The sequence below is a fragment of the Clupea harengus genome, chromosome 19, assembly GCF_900700415.2.
Source record: "Clupea harengus chromosome 19, Ch_v2.0.2, whole genome shotgun sequence".
Lineage (NCBI taxonomy): Eukaryota > Metazoa > Chordata > Actinopteri > Clupeiformes > Clupeidae > Clupea > Clupea harengus.
This window is the reverse complement of record NC_045170.1, coordinates 23,254,703-23,274,969: the sequence shown is the minus strand read 5'-3', so window position 1 is coordinate 23,274,969 and position 20,267 is coordinate 23,254,703. Positions and strand designations below refer to the sequence as shown.

General features: G+C 43.3%; 1 protein-coding gene across 1 annotated transcript; it reads left to right on the top strand.

The window, feature by feature from the left end:
* The first annotated feature begins 13,663 nt into the window (after positions 1–13,663).
* Positions 13,664–19,325, top strand: si:ch211-195b13.1 (STKc_SGK domain-containing protein). The gene is made up of 13 exons (XM_012818385.3): positions 13,664–13,874; positions 14,386–14,461; positions 15,523–15,598; positions 15,716–15,756; positions 15,873–15,930; positions 16,036–16,119; positions 16,452–16,583; positions 16,694–16,806; positions 16,951–17,074; positions 17,187–17,282; positions 17,443–17,598; positions 17,818–17,907; positions 18,017–19,325. Exons 1-13 carry the CDS (start codon positions 13,805–13,807, stop codon positions 18,179–18,181), a joined length of 1,281 nt encoding a protein of 426 aa, XP_012673839.1. The 5' UTR covers positions 13,664–13,804; the 3' UTR covers positions 18,182–19,325.
* Positions 19,326–20,267: the final 942 nt, after the last annotated feature.

Here is a 20,267-nt window from a genome sequence, read left to right as displayed (position 1 = left end):
ACTGCATGCAGCCCAGACCGACACAAGGCACCTAAACAGAGTTCCATAGCCCGGCCCTGAGTGCAGTCACAAGTGCCTTGATGAGAACCAGGATCCTACTTCACAAGGGAATTTCCAAAAATCACCACATGGATCTGCCTAAAAAGCCATAGTTTAGCCGCTTAACGTATACACTGAGTAATGGAACAGTCCCATTAGGAGTGAGAGATGGAGCGGAGCGGAGCAAGCAAGAGGACGCAGAGGACATGGTGTTCCCTTTGGAATGGGGGAGGGGTTGGGGAGGGGATGGTTAGACTCATGATGACAACTGACGGCTCCCCACTGAGTCCAAAACACCAGTCAGTGTGTTCCAGTGCCACGGGCCCTTTGACTGGTCATTCAGCTCTCTCCTAAATCACTGGACAGTCCTGAAGTACTAATTCAGTTTAATGGTATCCAAGCATGGCATGCATATATATTACAGCCTTGATAGCATGAGCTTGGAGTATTTCTCTTGTGACTGTGATATCATCATGTACCCCATGGCTGGATGGATAAATGGAAAAAAGAAAAAGGACAACTGCAATGAAGTCACCTGTTTGTCAAAATCAATTCATTTGTGTGTGGTATCACACACTGATTCTATTACAGAAAGTACTTGGAGCTCTGCATCCCAAGTAGATGCCAAGAGCAAAAGGAGGGATCACTTGAAAAGCCCACCTCAAAGTCTAATCAGCCCAGACCTGTTGGGAAATAACCCTGTTGGCTCATGACCTCCTGACCTTTAAGGTGAGAAACACCAATGCTGCACAGAGACCCTGGCCATGCAACCTTGGGCGTGGAACGCAGGTGAGCTTGACAGTCGCTTGCTTCTTAAAGCATCTGGAGAATGAAGTTTACACCTTGCATAGGTTTGGTCGTGCTACCCTCTGTTCCAGCAACATAACACCATAGGAACACCCTGGCATCCCCCCCCGCCCCCGGGCCCCTCTGAGCCTAGTGTCCTTTCACAGCCCTCCAGTAATTCCACACTGTAGTCCGAGAGAGAGAGGGAGAGACAGAGAGAGGGAGAGAGAGAGAGAAGGGCAGTGGGTAGAAGGTAGTAGGCAGTGGCTAGGTTGGGGGTGTTGTGTTGTTTAACCTACCTCCCTCATAGCAAGTAGCCATTATGTCCTCTAGCCACTATGACATAATCGCTTTGGGATGATCTAGTGTGGCGGTAGTGGTGGTGACATCAAAGCATGACATAGCCTGGATTCTATTTGATTCCCACCCCCCTCCCCCATCCTCACTCTCTGTTCATCAGCTAAACCAGAAGGCAATCTGGGTTATGTCATGGATCCACAAAGACATGGGGCCGTTGTGCAGTGGGGTGATGTAATTTTTAATGCCAGGGTATTAGATACATTAATTGAGTTTGCATCTGCGTCCGGACTTACCCGGCTTCTGAGAAGCCTCACTGGTGGAGATGAGGAGGAGGGGCTATTTATAATGCAATGTTTTTCCATGGGGCTCTGCCCTTTGGGCTGACCACACTTCTCACACCAGCCGCGGGGCCGGCCGGTCAGCTTGAAGCTCAGTGTCCTCATTTACAGCTGTAAAGCGGCTCAAGATATCAAAGGACGATTTCATATTACTGCTGCCCCTGCACTGAGATGAGGCCAGCTAGGAGGCCAACGCTAGAATCATGGTGTCAACTAGAATCAACTATGTAGCTGCTGGGTGTCAATACTCTTAGACAAGTACAGGCATTTAGGGCAAGGGTAAGGCAAGGGTCCTGTCCACACTGAAACATCCTTGTCTGAAAACACTGTCTGAGATGCATACATTGAACATACATTGGCATTCAAACGCCAACCAAAAACGATGACATATGGTTGCCACGACACTGACTAAAGTTTGTGCTCCAGACACCACAAACAACAAACACTTCTATGATGTTTCATCATTTCGTGTGGACGTAGAACATTTGGAAAACGGACAAAGAACGCTTTTACATCAAATCTGCATATTTACCATATTTACCTTAGTCAGCTCAATCTACGACCCCCCATCACCTGTGACCCCAGACACAGATGAAACAAAAGCCCTTTGCTCTCCTGTCAATGGCTCTGCATAAGTGGACCATATAGCTCTTTAAGTTGAATCTGTCAGCTGAGCAGGTGACCGGGGTTCGGGGCAGCCTCTGTGGTGACTGTAAGCTGCAGACCTGTGGTGGAGGCTGACACGGAGCACTGAGGGTATTATGGGGGCAAAGATAAGGGAAGCTTAGGTACGTTTCTGAGGTTCATGGTTGTGCATACAGTATATAAACTCGGAAAAAAAAGTTTGGATTTGGTCGATTATTGTCTGTTGTAACAATGCTAATTGGCATTGTATTTTATATCATTGGTGAACATACAGAATGTCCCTGTGTGTGTAGCTGGATGTTCCTCTCACTCTCTTTTTCTCTTTGTGTGTGTGTGTGTGTGTGTGTGTGTGGTGTGTGTGTACCTGAACCTCTTTTTCTCCCTTTGTGTGTGTGTGTGAATATGAGAGAATGAGGGAGAGAAAGGAATTCAAAGCAGGCTTTCCCAGGGCTGGTCAGGCACATGATGCATGTCAGGTGAAAGCCGCCATGGAATCATTGCATGTGATATTCTGCATGAGTTTCACATGTTTCTCACGTGCACAGTAGCAAACCGCTAATCATATTATCCTCCATGCACTGGAATGCATGATATGTGCAAATAACATTCTATTTATGACCATGGCCTCTCAAAAGGACATACTGTGGTCTGGTAAATGTGGTTATTCTAGTCACATACCGAACTTTGGAGAAGCACCCTCTTCTGCAGGCAGCCAAGTAGTGTGTAATTGACTAATAAGAGCGTGAGCCGGAGGGTGCCTGCTTATCACACCAGCATTGCGTAACACTCCTACAGAGAGCAAAGCAGCAGCAGTGCTGTCCTAGCATGCAAACATGCCTGGCCTCCCAGGACTAAACCAAGGCCTACAATCCCTCCTGCATTGAGATTAATACACACGCATACAGTAGAAGAGCAGAAGCATGGTCATGTCATGGCAGTGGAGGTGAGACGTCGCAGGGGGGCTTGACAAGCGTTTTTTTAACCAACTGGCTTCTCTCACCTGAAGTGATGGATACTTATGAATACTAGCTGCAAATGTACCAACTTACACTATAGGACACATTAAACTCCAAAATGGGAAGGAATGACATGGAATACTAAAAGATAGCACACGGTTTTCTACTCAATAATCTACCTAATTATAGAACAAGATGCTAAGACATGTGACTAATTAAACATCATTCCTTCCTTTTGTCTGCATTTCTTCTCTTTTATGCTAGTATCTAAACAAGCCCTACATTTTCCATAGTTTGGAATCTATCCTGTACTACAACAATGTTAAACAAAAAAAACATGAACATTAGGGTTAAAAATGTTAACCCTAGCTTGTGGTATCCATTGCATCTGTTGCAAAGACCTTACAATCTCTGCTGCATCGAGATGATCACTCTGCAGTATATTTATACACACGTACACTTTCTCTTAACCTAACCAGCCCGGTAAGGTGACAGGTCTTAACCAATCAGAGACCAGAATTACTTCTTTACTTCCTTACTTACCACCGATTGTCAGATACCATTGACCACCACCAGATAATACACGTACTTGCACTGTATAACTCCTACAATAATGTATTTGGTTGATCCCAAAACATTACATGATTTATTTTAAGACAATACTAAGGGATAATAAACACAGTATTAAACACTATTGATCATGTACAATACCTATACTATAGAATACTTACTGGTAAGGCACTAATCATACATCATTATTTCCTTTGACCTATAGACTTCTCGCACTATTTTTGGATAACTTGGCCCACTATTCTGTGCTGACAGTGTTAAAGCTGATGTTTAAATTACATGTACAATATAAATATATATATATATATATATATATATATATATATCCGTAACTGTTAGCACAATATTGTGTTAACAGTGTTAAAATTAAAGCCCTGAACTACATTTATACACATGGGCATGCTATAACATGGAAACATTGGGTCAGTTGAGAAGATCTAAGCGACCCATATTTTTCTGGGAGGATCCTTAATTATCAGCGGACTCAGCTCACCTGAGAAGTGAACAGGGACAAACGAGGTCACCAAAATGCAGAGTCACCGAGAGAGGGCCTCAGCCAATGGGTGCGCGGCTTCTGCAAGGGCTTGAGAAGGGTCTGAACCATAAGCCGAGTGCCAACACACACTAATCTGTCTAAAGATGGCCTGTGACCAGACCTATCTATAGCTCGTCCTAGACAAGACACAGTCAACAACATCTGCGGCCATGACCCAACTGAAACTCCTGCTCTCTCTATAGCACCATAATTCCCACACTGCTGAGCCCAATAATTAGGCTACTCTGCCCCTGTAACAGACTTCACTACAGAGCACAAACTCAATGCAACACTATGCAGCAATTTGACACATTTGAATGTATATTTTTATGGACAATTTTAGTGTCTTTTAGTATCAGGACTTTTTACACCTGACATTAAAATGCGCCTCCTATCCAGACTGTATGTAGATATGATACATTTACACCTGGTATTATAATCTGTCTCCAGTGAAGAAGAAGAAGAATGGAAGAAGATGGTAGCCATCCGTGAAGCTGCGCATTGTGTTTGCTTGCTTTTCAAAACCTCGCTCCTTTGAAACAGACGTGCACAACTACTTTCTTCCGCCCACATAGTTGTGGTATGTGGATTGACAATGCAACTTCATTTACACTCGTGTTCAATGTAGTCACAATGCATCCCTGACCACCTCTGGAGGTGGTTTGGCTGATCGGATACTCAAGACTCATTGAGGATGGATTGTGATCCTATCACCCAAAATGCATTTTAATGCCAGGTGTAAAAAGCCCCTTTGATGTTATATGGTCATACAGCATGCTAGCTTAATTATCAATATCAGGACCAGTATATTGTGACGTTTTTGCAAGCCTTTTAGGTAGCCATCTCTCTAGTTTTAGACCAAAGTGCTGCTTTAAGAGAGAACTGACTAAGTGACGAAAAGGCTTCATCAACTAACCAAACACTTTCCTTCTAAGTGGCCTACAGTGGGCCTACAGGGAAGGAATGTATTTTGTGAGTATTTGCATTGTGCACTGAATGGGAATCTTGACTTGTTTTACCAGTTAGGTGCAGGAAATGAAGATACCGAGTTTCATTCACTGTGTTTTAGACAACATTGTATGAAAAGACATTGGATTCACCTACTCCCCATAGGTCACAGAGTTCACAGCTCATGGCCAGTAAAAGATATGCTAGACCAAGCCCTTCTCATCTGAAGGTTTGCTGATCATAAATTCCAGTGAAGACCCAGATTTGGAAACAGGGGCCAAGAGGAAATGAACTTTTACGAAATATCTATTGCGAGAAAAACAACGTTCTTTTTTTCCAGGAACCATGACTTGCAAAAACAGCAAATGCCAACGTTCTTGTGAATTGTTGACAAAGGGTTGTGTTGTTTAAGAGGGTTTACTTCCTTTTCCTGTAAGACGTGTGAGTTGTTTGATTTCTTCAGGTTGCAAAATAGAAAAGATATTTGCTCACTCACTCTGTCTTTTTACCTTAGTGTTGTAGTTAAGATAAAGCACACCCTTGCATACACTGGGGGCTGTCTCAAGATGATGATGAAAAATAAGAAATGTTATCGTGTACCAACATGGGTTGCTCAATGTTTTCCTTATCAAGGAATAGTAATCCTTATCATGTAGATTCAGTAGATTTATTTGCGTGGCACTGAAACTGTAAAGCAGATAGACTTGATTCAGCATTGGAGTTTGTTTTGGTTTCTGTCCAGAGTTTCAGCAAACCTGAAACAAAAATGCAATGCACCCAATTGTATCTGTTATTTGTCCATACTAAACATTCTAAACATTGTGCCAGCACAACAGACAGATTTCTGGACCTTCTGGTATTTCTGCCCAAGCCAGGGTGCATGGATTTTCCCTTTGCTTTGAGGTCTTCAGTTTGGTAGATGAGTTTCATTAGGACCTTAATCTACACAAACTAGCCTAGCAGGCAGCTAACACTGAAACTCATCTCACTGTCATCTGGAACAGGTCCATCAACACTGGGTCAGAATCACTCCTGCTTCTGTTGGGGGCCATAGCGTATTTAAAACCATATTACATTAACATTACTTACATTACATTTACCTTTACATTTAGCAGGCCCTTTTACCCAAAGCAACTTAAAGCAATGTAGAGATATGCATCATCAGCATGTGTGCTTTCAGTGTGTGATCTTAGATTTAGGTGTTTCCTCATTCTACTCGTTGAGCCACAGAGAAACAGCTGAGCCATAGAAACCTATAGACCACAGCCCATACCCTAAATTCCCTGTCAGTAGCTATGGATAAATATACCTCAAAGCAGAATAATGTATAGCGATAAAGAAGGCTGTATATGTGACTATCACTGATACACAGAGGGCCACAACGGCTGGGAAACTATTTCCACGCTTAATTCCCACGACCGCCTCACATCCATCACTGAGAGACTAAACGTGACTATGTGACAGGTTTACACCAGGAGGAATGTCAGAGAGAGAGAGAGAGAGAGAATGAGGAAGCCCCCGCTGCGATGCGCTCGAGGAGGATCTTCGATACGCATGGAGTGACCTTTACTGGAGATGTGAGTGACGGCTCCCTGTTCCTGGTTGCCGTAGATACAGGTCCGTAGAGATGGAGAAAGTGGTCGTTGGCTGAAAATAGTTCTCCGAGAATCTGGGATCACTATAAGGTGAAGGAACAGGTTGAGGCATCTACAATGTTATGATAGATGGGCATTAATCCTGTACGTTCCAACCAATTGTGCTTTAGGTTCATGGTTTAGGTCATTGTCTGAAAATGACTTTTAGAACGTAAGTAGAGACCCCTTAAAAAGTGCAGTCCACGAGTCTTATCCAACACACTGTTTGTGGTCCTCTAGCTGTCTGTTCTGTGTGTGTGCTCAAAAAGAGAGCTCAGATTCAGCCACACACTATACCCCTTACACTCAAATATCAACAACCTCTTGCCAGAATTGTGGACTGTGCCTTTAATGTGATAACAGAAACCACTAATACACTCTCAAGGAAGTCCCTAAAGGGAACTGAGCACATCCTGAAAACATGCAATGCTGTTTGCACAGACACACACCACACCCTCACTTGAATGGGGTTGGACTAGTTTCTGATTGACGGAGTGAGATGAAAAAACATCACTTAACACTGTCTTAGAGAAGTGGGGTTGTAGGAATCTCTATTCTCTATCTCTTCAGGTTCACCCTGATGTCTGAAACAGGAGATAAGAACGTAGTGCCGGAGACTGGGAATGGCCATGTGTGTTCATCTGTCTACTGGGGAGATGGGGGGGTGGTGTGCCTCGTGGATTGAGATCTGATGAACAGTCAGCACTGATTCAAAGCAGAACTGTGTGTACAATTACATCAGTTCCAGTTATTCAGAGTTTATGGTTTAACACTTCCGCAAGGCAAGTCATTGCTGCTCTTAATGTGGCTGGTTATACAGATAGCTACACACTCTGGAAGAAAACAAACCCATTCCAGTCTAAGCCGGTATCAGAGTGAGCATCATTTATGTAATACCAATTCAACTGAAAGAGCTGCAGAGTGAATAAAGACCGGACTGTACTAATAGCCTTGGCTAGAGGTGTTAAATAACGTGGATTTAATAGACTGCAGAGGTAATTACTTTTTTCCCCAAGGACTCATTAGCCCATCCTTATTTATTTATTTATTTGAAGTTGTGAGCACTTCCTGCCTGCATGGGGGAGCATATTGAGAACAAGCGTGAAATCTATTACTGTAAGGCCGTCCAAATAAAACAACTTCATGGCCATGTGTCTGTTCCCTCAGCTCGTAGCAATGAGCCTGGGGTTGGCCTTCACGCTGCGAATGGGAAATCGATACTACCATCATCGTCACTGCTTTCTGTGCTAGGATGGAGAGTCCAGCACAGGACTGTTGATGTAACACTATCTCTCGCAAACTCCAGCTACACTGTCTCATTCTTGCTAAACTAACTCACAAACCCCAGCTTCACCAGCTTTCATAAACTCTAACTAAGAGAGCTCAACTTTGTTCTATGTAACTCAATGAACTCTCTGTGACTCTATGTAACTCTCCCTAAAGACAACTGACCTTTATTGGATGTCCTTTCATGAGTGAGCAGCCTCATTCAGATGTATTTCAATATGTGATGTATTCTGCTCTAGTGCTTTACTGTAGGTGATAGGCTGTCGCTGTTTTCCATTGTCTATATCTCTCGTGGGGTTACTCTTCGAAAGAACAAAATGGAGTCGAGGAAAATCATTAAAACGTGAGGGTGTAACTCACGAGAGAATGAAAACCTTCCCCCTGTGATTTTGGTATCCTGGAGACCAGGTTCTCTGGGGTGGGGGAGGGGTGTGGCATGGCCGTACACAGGAGAGCACCCGTAACTCGACACCTGCTTTTGTTTTGTGGCTGATAGGGTGATAGGAAAACAGGTGAGGGAACGTGGGGGTGGGGATGGGGGTGGGGGTGGGGGGGTTAGGGGCGGAGGCAGGGGTTTCAGGTGCGTCACAATTCCTGGGTGTCTGCTATCACCTAGGCTATCATTTCAGACTAGAGAGAGAGAATCAGAGAGACAGAGAGAAAGAGGGAAGTGTAATAGAGGACATTATTTGCCAGTCGCTCGAACCGCAGTGGATGCTCCTGCACAGAGAGGGGATTTAGATCTGAAGACGCAAGCGAAAACATGGCCCACTGCCAACACCTTTAACATAAGCAGCCTTCATAGTATCAAACTAGGACCCCTGCAGACATAAGGGTTATCTCCAATCAGCACAAGAACATGAAGACTGGCAAGAAATCTTTCATAGGTGAGAACTTCATATTTTTTATCTGATTTAAAAGTCATGTTGAACTGGGATCTGTGGGCAAACAACTATTAGGTTTTTGCCAAAATGTACTGTAATTGAATAGTGATATTTTGTTCTTTGGTCCTGTTGCTCATTTCTGCTTTGTCATTGTGCTATTGCACATCTCTCAGTCACACTTTTCTCTTCCTCTCCCACTTTCTTAAAATATCTCCCCCCCTTCTGCTCAGATGGTTCCCCTCTCTTGACCTCCCCCTGACACTCTCTGTCTTGTCTTGGGCTGATTCATCTCTGTAATTCAAGAAGTAGCCAGGATCATCTGCAGCAGATGAGATTAGCCAGGGCATCTATTTTCCTATCTATCCATCACCATACACCTAATCTAGTAGAGGCTGTGTTATCCAACACACAAAGCTTTGATCTTTCTCTACTCAACCTCATCTTTTACCTGGATAAATGGCAGTTCTCCCCTTAACTGCCGTGGAGATAAACAGCCCAGCCAGATAAACAAATGATGAAACATTACTTTATATCAATGCAACATCCCCGGAATACTAATGGTTATTAGAGTTTGATCTGATCACTATAACCAAAGAGACGAGTTGTGGTAACTGGAGATAGTTGCACTGATATACAGCGACAGGTGAAATTGAGGAGAACAAACGGGTTCAGTCCCATTATAGAGAGAGCATTTTCTGCATGATGATTGGTTGATTTTTTGGCTTGATTCGCCAGTAGCCCTATGCACTGAAGCACACTAACTTCCCTTATGGTCTGGTGCAGAAGCAAGCCAGAAGCACCCATTTAAACAGCCACCTGCTACTCAGAGGGGGCGTCTCTTTTGGTTGAATAATAATAATATTACTATTGTGTACTATACAACATGTATCATAAAATCACTTTAGCTATAACACTGTAGAGTGGGTCAAAGTTGGTGTTGTGTGTTCAGTACAGTGTTGAGTTATACAATGATTTAGCGTTTGTATTTATTGTATGTACATATTTACGGTGGATTTTTACTGAGTGAGGTGGTTGTGTTAAAACTTTTTTGTGTAGAGTTTCTTAAACACTAAGAGCCACAAAATGGCTTCTGAACGATATGAATTCATTTTAGTGTGCAATTTTGAGTAAGTAAGGTGCTTACTCTGCAAGCTCCAATTTCCCAACATAATTTGTTATTTCCGTTGTGTGGATTTTGTCTGCATCAAAGAATGTCATCTGTGGGGAAGCAAGAGCTTGAGCTTTGTTGTTCGATTGCCTCAGGTCTACATATTCAGGCCAGGAGCCTCCCAGGTGCACCCTTCAAAGCCCTGCAGAGAGGTGATAGGAACGCTTGCAGGTGTGGGAGGGATGAAGAGGGAAAGGGAGGGAGGGATGAAGAGAGAAAGAGCAAAGAGAGAGAGACAGAGAGAGAGAGAGAGACCAGGAGGAATGGAGTAAAGGAATGGAGAACAGGAAACAGAGAAAAGGTGATAGATAGATGAAGGTAAGATAGACAGAGAGAGAGGAGAAGAGAGTGAGAGAGAGAGAGCGAGAGAGAGAGAGAGAGGGAGCGAGAGAGAGAGAGAAAGAGAGAACAAGGGAGAGAATGAACACTGAGAAGGAACACTGAGAATGAACTGGAAAACAGAGAAAGTTGTCATAGGAAAATAACATTAGCCAAGTGCCTCTAGTCTTCATAGAGAAAAGTACGCATGTGAAGAATCAATGTGGCCAGAGAGAAAGTGTGGTGCGTGGGCACAGGCTGAGAGAACAGAGGAGCGTCTGTGTGAGTGAAGACGTTGCCGGGGAGCTCCACTCCACTCTGCCAGATCTAGTAGTAGCGACTTCCCCTCACTGGTGCCAAAGGACCCCCAGCCAGGAGTGAGAGTAGCTGAGCAGAGGGGTGTGTGGGGAGAGCCAGAATGACTCATCGCGCCCCCCCAACCCACCATACTCATCCATAACCCCCCAACCCATCTGCCCACTGAAAACAACCTGGAGCCTGACTTGGCAACACACTGCCTGTGTACACACTCACCCACGAGCGAGTGGAGGCTTCCCTGGCGGCTCGAGCGAGATAGCCCGCGGTCTCTAGTGCAACGCGCCGTAGTAACAAGGAAAAGGCGAGAAGATAGATGGGCGGCATTTAAATTTTAAAAAGGCTTTCTTTTGTGGCTCAGAGGGATGCTGTAATGAAACAGACGTTGTGTGTAGTCTGTGCCACCTGTCTGCTTGGCATCTAATAGGCAATCACTATGGCAAGCTCGTTTGTCCACTACTCATGCTATAAATACACTTTAACACTGTTATGTGTCCTCGCTGCCTTCAGTGACAGGCAGACTGAGAGCTGAGTGAGGATCTGTCATAATGTGCGCTGTGCGGACGTGGCGTAAAGATCAGAGTAGCAATAGGCCTTGCCAATTAAAAGGCCTGTGTCTATAGTAAAGCCAGCAAGGGCTTTGCATTTTGGGCTTGCATTTAATAAAAAGAAGGGATGTTTCATCAAATGTAAGCATGTCGACTATTTGGATGTGGCCAGTGACAATTGTTTCTGTCTGAGTTTGTTTTCCATGATGTTAGGTGGTGACAGAGATCAGACATTGTCATTGCAAAGGCAGTGGTGGGTAGATGTCACGTCACACTGACTATAATCATTTGTCACACTCTAGATGACAAGCAAAGCCACACACACTACTGTGGGGGAGTTTCATACCGGCAGTCACACGAGCAGCATGCAAATTCAAAGTGAAACAAAAAAAGGTCCACCTTCTGGAAAGTCCTGTGGTCTTTTAAAAAAATCTTCCCTGTCTAAAGTGTCTCTTATAGACACAGGCTGAGTTTGTAAATACTGAAGAGTACCTGAAACTCTAAAGATCAAATGTCAAAAAGATCAAGTTTTTTTTTTGGGGGGGGGGGGGATTAGTGTCTGGAATTCTGGTTCCTCTACTCTAGTCCAAGGTTACAAACTTCATTCACCCGATTTAGGCCACATCACTAAAGGCAATATGGTTCCTTTATGCCTATGCATTTTCGTCACAAAAGAATGAAAAGGATCAGTCTGGAAAGATTCTTTCAAGAGTCAAGAGCTCCCTGGGGCGAGGAGAAGACTTGGTGACTGACTGCTTGGCTTTCCATGTGTCCTGACCTGGATTCTTGAATAGACAGATCTTGGCAGAGGTGGTTCATTCACAAAGGCTTGGCAGGAACTTAGCTGTCTGTAGTTCAGCACCTTTTGTACACTCTCCTGTCACTAAATTCCTCATAATTACCTATTTTACTGTGTGTCCATAACTTTAGTGCAGATATGACTAAGGGAAACATTTATAGCTTGATCGTAGCTTGATTGTTTTCTCCTTTGTACGTCGCTTTGGATAAAAGCGTCTGCTGAATGACTAAATGTAATGTAAATGTAATTTAGAAAAAGGCTATAAATTTGATTTATTTTCTAAAGTTTGGCGAGCTCTTATTCCAGGAAGGTACTGCATTACTAACTGATGTCGTAACACCATGCATCAGTACTACTAAGAGATGCAGGCCATTTTCTGTCCTTTTTTCCAAGTATGAGGATAAGAGTGTTCTTTAAGGACTGTCTCCCTTAGCTATGATGAAGCCACTGACCATGGGCTTAACATGAAAAGCCAATACGCAGCAGCAATAGCTTGGCTTAGCGATATGACACGCTTATGTAACTTAAAGGGTTAGTTGACCACATCTGTGAATGCTGTGGACTGGGCCCAGGGAAGCATGACGTTATGCTGTCCATGGTAGTGGTTTACATAACTGTATGGTGGCTGGCTACATCACAACCTTGACCTGCTCAGATTGAATCAATGATAGGCTTCATAGCGCAGAGAGGGGTAGACGTCTTTGGTCTGAATGTATGGGGTATGCAAGAGTCACGGGAAAATTAAGTTAAAGAAGAAAATACGTTAAATTAGACGTTTATTTCATCTGTAATAGAGTGGTGCTTTAGGAATGGGTGCAAATACCCTGTAAAAAAGCAGTATAGGATTCTGTGAGTAGTGACATTGACATTAAACCTAAATCCTTTCAGCCATGAGAGAGGTTCTTCTTTATAATTACCTTACTATAACCAGTTGGTGACTGCTGATAGTCTGCCGCAGTACAAGTAGGCCTATACATGAGGCTATTGTTTAGGTTGTATTGACATTCTTGGATAGTAGGCTATAGTAAATATATGCATTTTATCAACAGAATAGGTACTAATGCTTATTTATTAAGGGTAGATCTTCAGAGAGTTTTCTTAGACAGTCGGTTTTCTCAGTTAGGTCAGCCTGGGAATGGAACCATCTCCTACAGAACATTAGAGAATCAATTTACATTTTAATGTTCATGAATGTACACTGTCCCTCTTGATCAAATAAGTACATTGATTGATTGATTGATTGAACTCCCTCCCTACATAGTTCTATGTGATGTGGCAGGGTCAGCAGAGGTATCTACCTTGATTAACGGCGTTCTCAGAATGTAGGCCTAGTTAATCTGTTCACAGAGAAGAGGAGATTATGTCCAGCTGCCTCTGTTCCAAGGTATATTTCCATGGATAGAAACGAAGGTTGGGCGTAAGGAGGGGGGTTAAATATCCGTCGCTGGCAGGTTGGCTGCGCGCTGTTGTCATTCCCGCCTCCTACAGGCAGGACTTGGAGTTGCCGAATCCCGTGACGTTTCCCCGGTTACAAGTGTGATGTCAGTGCCTTGCCTCCAAAAACCACGTGCTCCATATAAAATAACCGGTCCGCTCAAGCAGTGTGGAACAGTGGCGCTGAACTGTACATCGGCGTGCAAGCGGGACCTGTGTACAGCGAGACAAGCACTTTGTATTGAGGAGAGTGCTACTCAACAAATACATTCCGAACTTGGATTTATTCACTTGATAATCATGGCTGTGACTAACGCTGGGTGCGATTTGACTTACTGCAGAATGCGTGGGATTATGTCAGTTCTAACTGGTAGGTAGCCATGCCTAAAGTTAATGGACAATAATATATGGACTGTTGTTGTCTTATTTTTGTGTTAAGAGGATGACTGGGCTAGTCTAATTGGGGTTGCAGAATAAATGTTCAGATTGCTTGCTAAAACTGAAGCGGCTGGTTGACAGGTTTACATTTGCTTGGCTATCAATGTATGTTTCCTTGCGCTTTAGGACGTAAACAACCCAATCGGCCGCGGTTCTGGGTTATATTCATCTTGATGCCTGTTATGCAAAACATGCTTTAGCCTAAACACATTGTTTTTCTTAGGCTGTTATCGTTATGGCAGTCGGTCTTGTAGCCCAAATGTTTGCATGTCTCTGATTATCCTATTTATTGATTTTACAAACATTCCACAACAAATCTTTGCGTTCATGTGAGTGGTTCAATTCCCACCTGAATAATTATTCAAGATGAGTAGCCTACTGGAGGATAGTCGGTGACGTACTAGGTTTCCTGTTGACGTAAATGTATTATTTTCCAATTGCAGCTTTTATCAAGGAGAGAAAAATGGGTTTGAACGACTTCATCCAGAAGCTTGTATCCAGTCCGCATATTTGTCAGCAGTAAGTATTGCTATTTGCTCTTTCAGTTATATTAACATGAATATGCAGATATTAACATTGCTGAAATAATCGGGGGCATCAAAGCCACCAGAAGCTTGTCAATACAATATCAGTACCTGTCAGTCAAAAATATAACATGCGTTACAGAACAATTGGGCTCATTTTATCACTTAATTTTCTAACTCAACTAAGGTCAGTGGAGCGCAGTGTACAGTTCGTTAATCCAATCGGGAGCACGCAACCACGTCTCTTAATTTGGCCATGTCCGTTCCATTAATAGCGTAATCTGGGTACAGTGCAGCAGAGCCAAAAATCTCTCTCATGTCACTCAGGTCTTGACCGTCGCTCCCGCTGGCCCAATAAGCACCTTTGTAGCAAATCCGTCATGTACCCTAGACAGGGATAACGTGGTAATGCAATTAAAGCGCACACCATACATTGCAACGTTTGGCTGCCCTGGCGGACTGCGCTCCAAAACATTTAGGTCGCTGTCGGATTGCCCTAGGGCTACAGTGGAAATTTTCCCACCCGATGTCACCCCCAAATGCCACAGATTTGTGAATGACTCACTCAGACGGCCCCGGTACTACTTTCCCAGACTTGCCTGTTTGAGTCAGACCCCACCGATCTTTGACGCGGTTAATAACAAACCACAAAATATTCAACATTTCATCTAATTTCGACCTCATTATCTCCACTACGTATTCCATTCACAAAGACTAATTTTCTATATAAGTAATAGGTGCAGGTCAAGGTAAAGCAGTATACATCATACAGACAATGATTTATAGACCTATCTGTCATATACCACCGGCAAACCAGAAGCCCATATCTGTAAGCTTACCTACTCTGTCAAGAAACAAAGCTACAGTGCCATCTTAAGGCGAAGAGTACTACTGCATTGCTGCGATGATGCATGTGTTCTGAGTATGGTATTGTCACGTGTTGTACAGCATGGTTAAGAAGAGAGCTAGGTTTTTTTTAAACAAAAGAGGACAAATAATCAACCATAAAATTAAAACACACAGAATTATAAGTATCTCTCGTTTTCTCAACCCTAGTGCTGCAGTTGAATCATTCCTGAAGATTGATGAGAACCAGAATGAAGAAATGGAAGCCGAGCTTGGGTCCAACTCGGTAAGTTTGTGCCTAGATAGACAACAATTCAATTAGTAGAACTGTCATATCGTAATCGTAGGATGAACAGCATAGACATGCAAGCTAAATGATGTCTTCTGTGTATTTCTATTCTAGCTATGTTTCAGACCCAGGAGCTCTCTGGCGGAGGAGTCTCAGTAAGTAGATTTTCCACTCTTGACCCAATTTTCTTTCTCCATCTATACGCAGTTTGTGCCTCTTCTCATTACACCAACTCATAACCCTCTCTCTGCCCCCCCCCCCCCCCCCCCAGGATTAAGCCGTGTGACTTCGACTACCTGAAAATCATTGGCAAAGGAAGCTTTGGAAAGGTAAGATCAAGACAATGAACAATGCAGTGTTTACTGCCATCAAAAGTCTGTTACACAAGCCTGCCTCTGGTGGGAGAATGTTAACCCCTTGTCTTCCTGTCATAGGTTCTTCTGGCGAGGCACAAAGAGACTGCCCAGTACTATGCCGTGAAAGTTTTGCAGAAGAAAATGATCATGAAGAAGAAAGAGGTAAAACTCAGTTCCTTTCTTCAGGCAGCATCTGGCTCTGAGACAGCTGTGGCCCGGGTCAGGGCTATGTCTGTCCCAGGGCTCATTACTATAGAGGTTGTCTATAGAAATAAATATAAATAAAATGTAATGTAATTGAATTATGTCTCACGTTAAAATTGCATTACCATTTAAACTACTGCAGTGCAGCAACTGAAACTGATTTGAGCATGTCAGATGTATCCGTCCAACCAGTTTATCAATGGTGATACTGAGTTACCTTGAAACAGTGGTTTGATGCAATGTGCGATACATCAAGCTGATCTCTTCCCCTTCGCTCTTCTCCTCTCCAGCACAAGCATATCATGGCGGAGCGTAGCGTGCTTATGAAGAACATCAAACATCCATTCCTAGTGGGCCTGCATTTCTCTTTCCAGACCACAGACAAGCTCTACTTTGTGCTGGACTATGTCAACGGAGGGGAGGTGAGTGGCATGTCTGAAAGTCTTGGGAAATAGAGAACCACTGAGAGAAACACGTTGCATCAAAGTGGGATTGGTGTTAAAGAATGTTTTTTGGCGTTCTCTTTTTCTAGCTGTTCTACCACCTCCAACGCGAAAGAGTGTTCCTGGAGCCTCGTGCCCGGTTCTATGCTGCTGAGATTGCCAGTGCCCTTGGCTACCTCCACTCTCTACACATCGTTTACAGGTTTGTGTAACAGCATCCCCTAGTGGACAGATGCATTTCCTAGGGATTGCACTAATAGGGATGACTTCATCGCCTTAAGCTGTGTTCTGGGCATATGTTGGAAACATGAGAGTCATGGAAGGATATGTGTGTGTCTTATCACAGAGATCTTAAGCCAGAGAACATCCTTCTGGACTCCCAGGGCCACATTGTCCTGACTGACTTTGGCCTCTGCAAGGAAGGGCTGGAAGCTGACGCAACAACCTCTACATTCTGTGGAACTCCTGAGGTAAAATTATTTTTGAACCCCTTCGGAGAGCATTGATGCAGTCTGAATTAGAAATAGAATGAAAGTCAATTGCGATATTCTTGTTCTGACTTTCCCTTTGTTTTGAACATAGTACCTTGCACCAGAGGTTCTTCAGAAGCAAGCGTATGACCGCACTGTGGATTGGTGGTGCCTGGGATCTGTTCTCTATGAGATGCTGTATGGACTGGTAAGTGAAGATAGCTTGTTAAGTCTTGTCTTGTCTGTGACTATCAGTTATTTACAGGAAACACATCCATACATAATTGTAATATAGATGGTGATAATGTCCATACGACTACTGTAAGTTGTTGACAGAGATGATTTATGTGTCGCTCTTCCTCTTTCAGCCTCCCTTTTATAGTCGCAACACTGCTGAGATGTACAACAACATCCTGCACAAGGCCCTGGTGCTGAAGCCCAACGTGTCCAATGCTGGCCGTGAACTGCTGGAGGGCCTGTTGCACAAGGATCGCACACAGAGACTCGGAGTCAAGGATGACTTTGTAAGTGCACTTCCTCTGTCACTCAGTCTGCCCCCCCCCCCCCCCCCCCCCCCCCCCACACACACACACACACACACACACACGCACACGCACACGCACACAAACACACACACACACACAAACACACACACACCACACACACACACACCACACACACACACACACACACACACAGTGACAGGATGTTAACTCAATGTGCCGTATATGTCATTTCCATAGATGGAACTCAAGGTTCATGCCTTCTTCTCACCAATCAACTGGGATGACCTCATGGCCAGGAAGATCATCCCTCCTTTTGTGCCCTCAGTGGTACGTCAGATTAACCATTCATTAATTCACCCACACTTTTTACAGCTCAGTATCGTAAAAAAAAAAGGAACCAACCATACCAAACCAATGTATGTTTTTTCTCCCACAGAGTGGCCCCACTGACCTGAGGCACTTTGACCCTGAGTTCACCCATCTGCCCGTGTCGGCGTCCCTGTGCAACGGCGAGAGCTTCGCCGTGACGAGCAGCATGCGCGAGGCCGCCGGGGCCTTCCCTGGCTTCTCCTACGGGCCTGGTCATGACACCTTCATGTAGGCCACGGAATAACCCCCGGTGTCAGGGCAGAGTCTGTTCCTGGTCTAATTTCTGATCTCCATTCCCTCTGGTCCTCTATTGGCAGGAGATGCTGCAGCGCAACGCAGAGGCAACAAAAAGGTCATGCATAAAGGGGGGTAGGTTTGAAACCACCACCTCTTCCCATCACCTTTCAATGATGTCTTACCCCCAAACAGGCAGTACTAAAGGGGACCATCCCATGCTGGACATGAGAAAGCTTGCACAAGACAGGAGATACGTGTAAGGACTGCAATCATTTAAAAAGCAATACATTCTTTCATCGTGAACACACCCAACTGAACCCTGAGGACTGACAGGAAGCGTGCCAAGTGTGATATCATGGGTACATGGAACGGCAGCTCTGTGGTGGCGGTTGAGGCACAGCTGCTCCCAGAGACTGTATGGTGAAGTGCCTGAGTGTTTTTAGGCAGACAAGATTTGGAGGAGACGACTGCATTCAACACAGACTGTCCAGATTTTACTCCGACGGTTGACACTGGTGTTAGCTGTTTGTGACATGCTATTTGTTTGATTGTTGTTGTTTAGTTTTGACATATGATCAAGATTTTTACATGTTCATCATATATATTTTTTTCACATGGCACATCCTTTATGTTGTTATGGTATGCGTTTTTTGTTATGTTCATGCTTAATTGCACTCCAGGAAACAAGGGTTTAAGAGAAGTACTGTATATGCCTTTGTGGTTGTATGGCGAACAAAGGGTCTTATATGAATCAGATTGCACCATCTCAGATAGTTCAGATTATGACCATTTTGAGTGAAATATTACTCCATTATCATCTGATCTGCGATATGAATTTATTTAATCTTCTGCATGGACCAGATAGTACATCAAAATCCTGCTATTCCTAAACTGTCTCAGTTTTGATAATTCAAAGAGTAGGAACTAGTGGTACTCATGTAGTAGTTTTTGAACCATGTTTGTGTAAAAACTCTCCACCAAAGTCTGTTTGTTGTTCTAAGTCTTATATGTCAACACATACATGTATCATTTTCTCTTCTGACAGAATGGAATAGAAATTGAAGAAATGAATTGTAGTTGTATTAATATATCATATTAACATGATTCTTTTTAAAATACATAAACCTCAGAATGGAAAACTATGTCTTCGCATTTGTTTTGCCCCATATTTCCTCCTTATGCCAGCACTTTTACACAACTACCAACTAGGTATTATCTTGGCATGTGACTTGCTTGTGAAATAGGAACAAAAACATATTTTATCATCAACTAGAAACAGGGATGTGGATTATATTTTCTACCAGCAATAGTAGATCTTGAGTAAACAAATATATTCTGTATTTTTATCAAACTTCTCAGAGCAGCTTTCTGCAATGGAAACCACTGATTGTACTGAAACTACATGCATCATTGTAAAAAAAACCTGTAGGTGGTAGATTCAAGAGACCTATTTTGTGTGTGTGTGTCTGCTGCGGTGTGTGCCTGCCCATAGGCCCCGAGGCTAATTCTTACATGTGTGTGTAAATACCCCTTTAGTACCTCTGCATGGTCTTGGTAAGAAACTATAATGCTATGCAGTAAACAAAAACTAGAGCACAAGACGAACAGACTTATCAAGCAATGGAGTGACATTTCACAATAAGAGAGAGTAATCAGGACTTTCTGACTTCAAACATTTACTACCCTCAAATGATCATTGGTTATTCATAGATGTTCATTTTAGACATAGACACCTATTGCATTTTGACCTGTTGCATCCAACATGATACTCAATATTAAGTTCATTGGAAATTACATATAAAAATGGCAGTACTGTTCTAGTTTATTTTCTTCCATATTTGGAAGTTATCCTGACCTTGCTTTATATGTTTTCGTGTATATTTATTTACATGTCATGTACTGTATATTCCAAGATCATGTATACAATTCTTAGTTGAAATGAAAGTTATACATTTGAAATGATATCTATGAAGGTGAAATAAATTTTTAGGAATGACCACACACATATTTCTCTGAATACGTTCCTGATTTCATTGAGTTGCATTTACAGTATCAAACCCTTTATTTTTATGGACACTCAA

Bases quoted from the DNA above. Each gene is read 5' to 3' on its own strand.
- si:ch211-195b13.1 (XM_012818385.3), top strand. From the start codon at position 13,805: ATGGCTGTGACTAACGCTGGGTGCGATTTGACTTACTGCAGAATGCGT. The intron at 15,757-15,872 runs GTAAGTAGATTT...CCCCCCCCCCAG, and splicing joins TCTCTGGCGGAGGAGTCTCA to GATTAAGCCGTGTGACTTCG. The intron at 16,807-16,950 runs GTTTGTGTAACA...GTCTTATCACAG, and splicing joins TCTCTACACATCGTTTACAG to AGATCTTAAGCCAGAGAACA.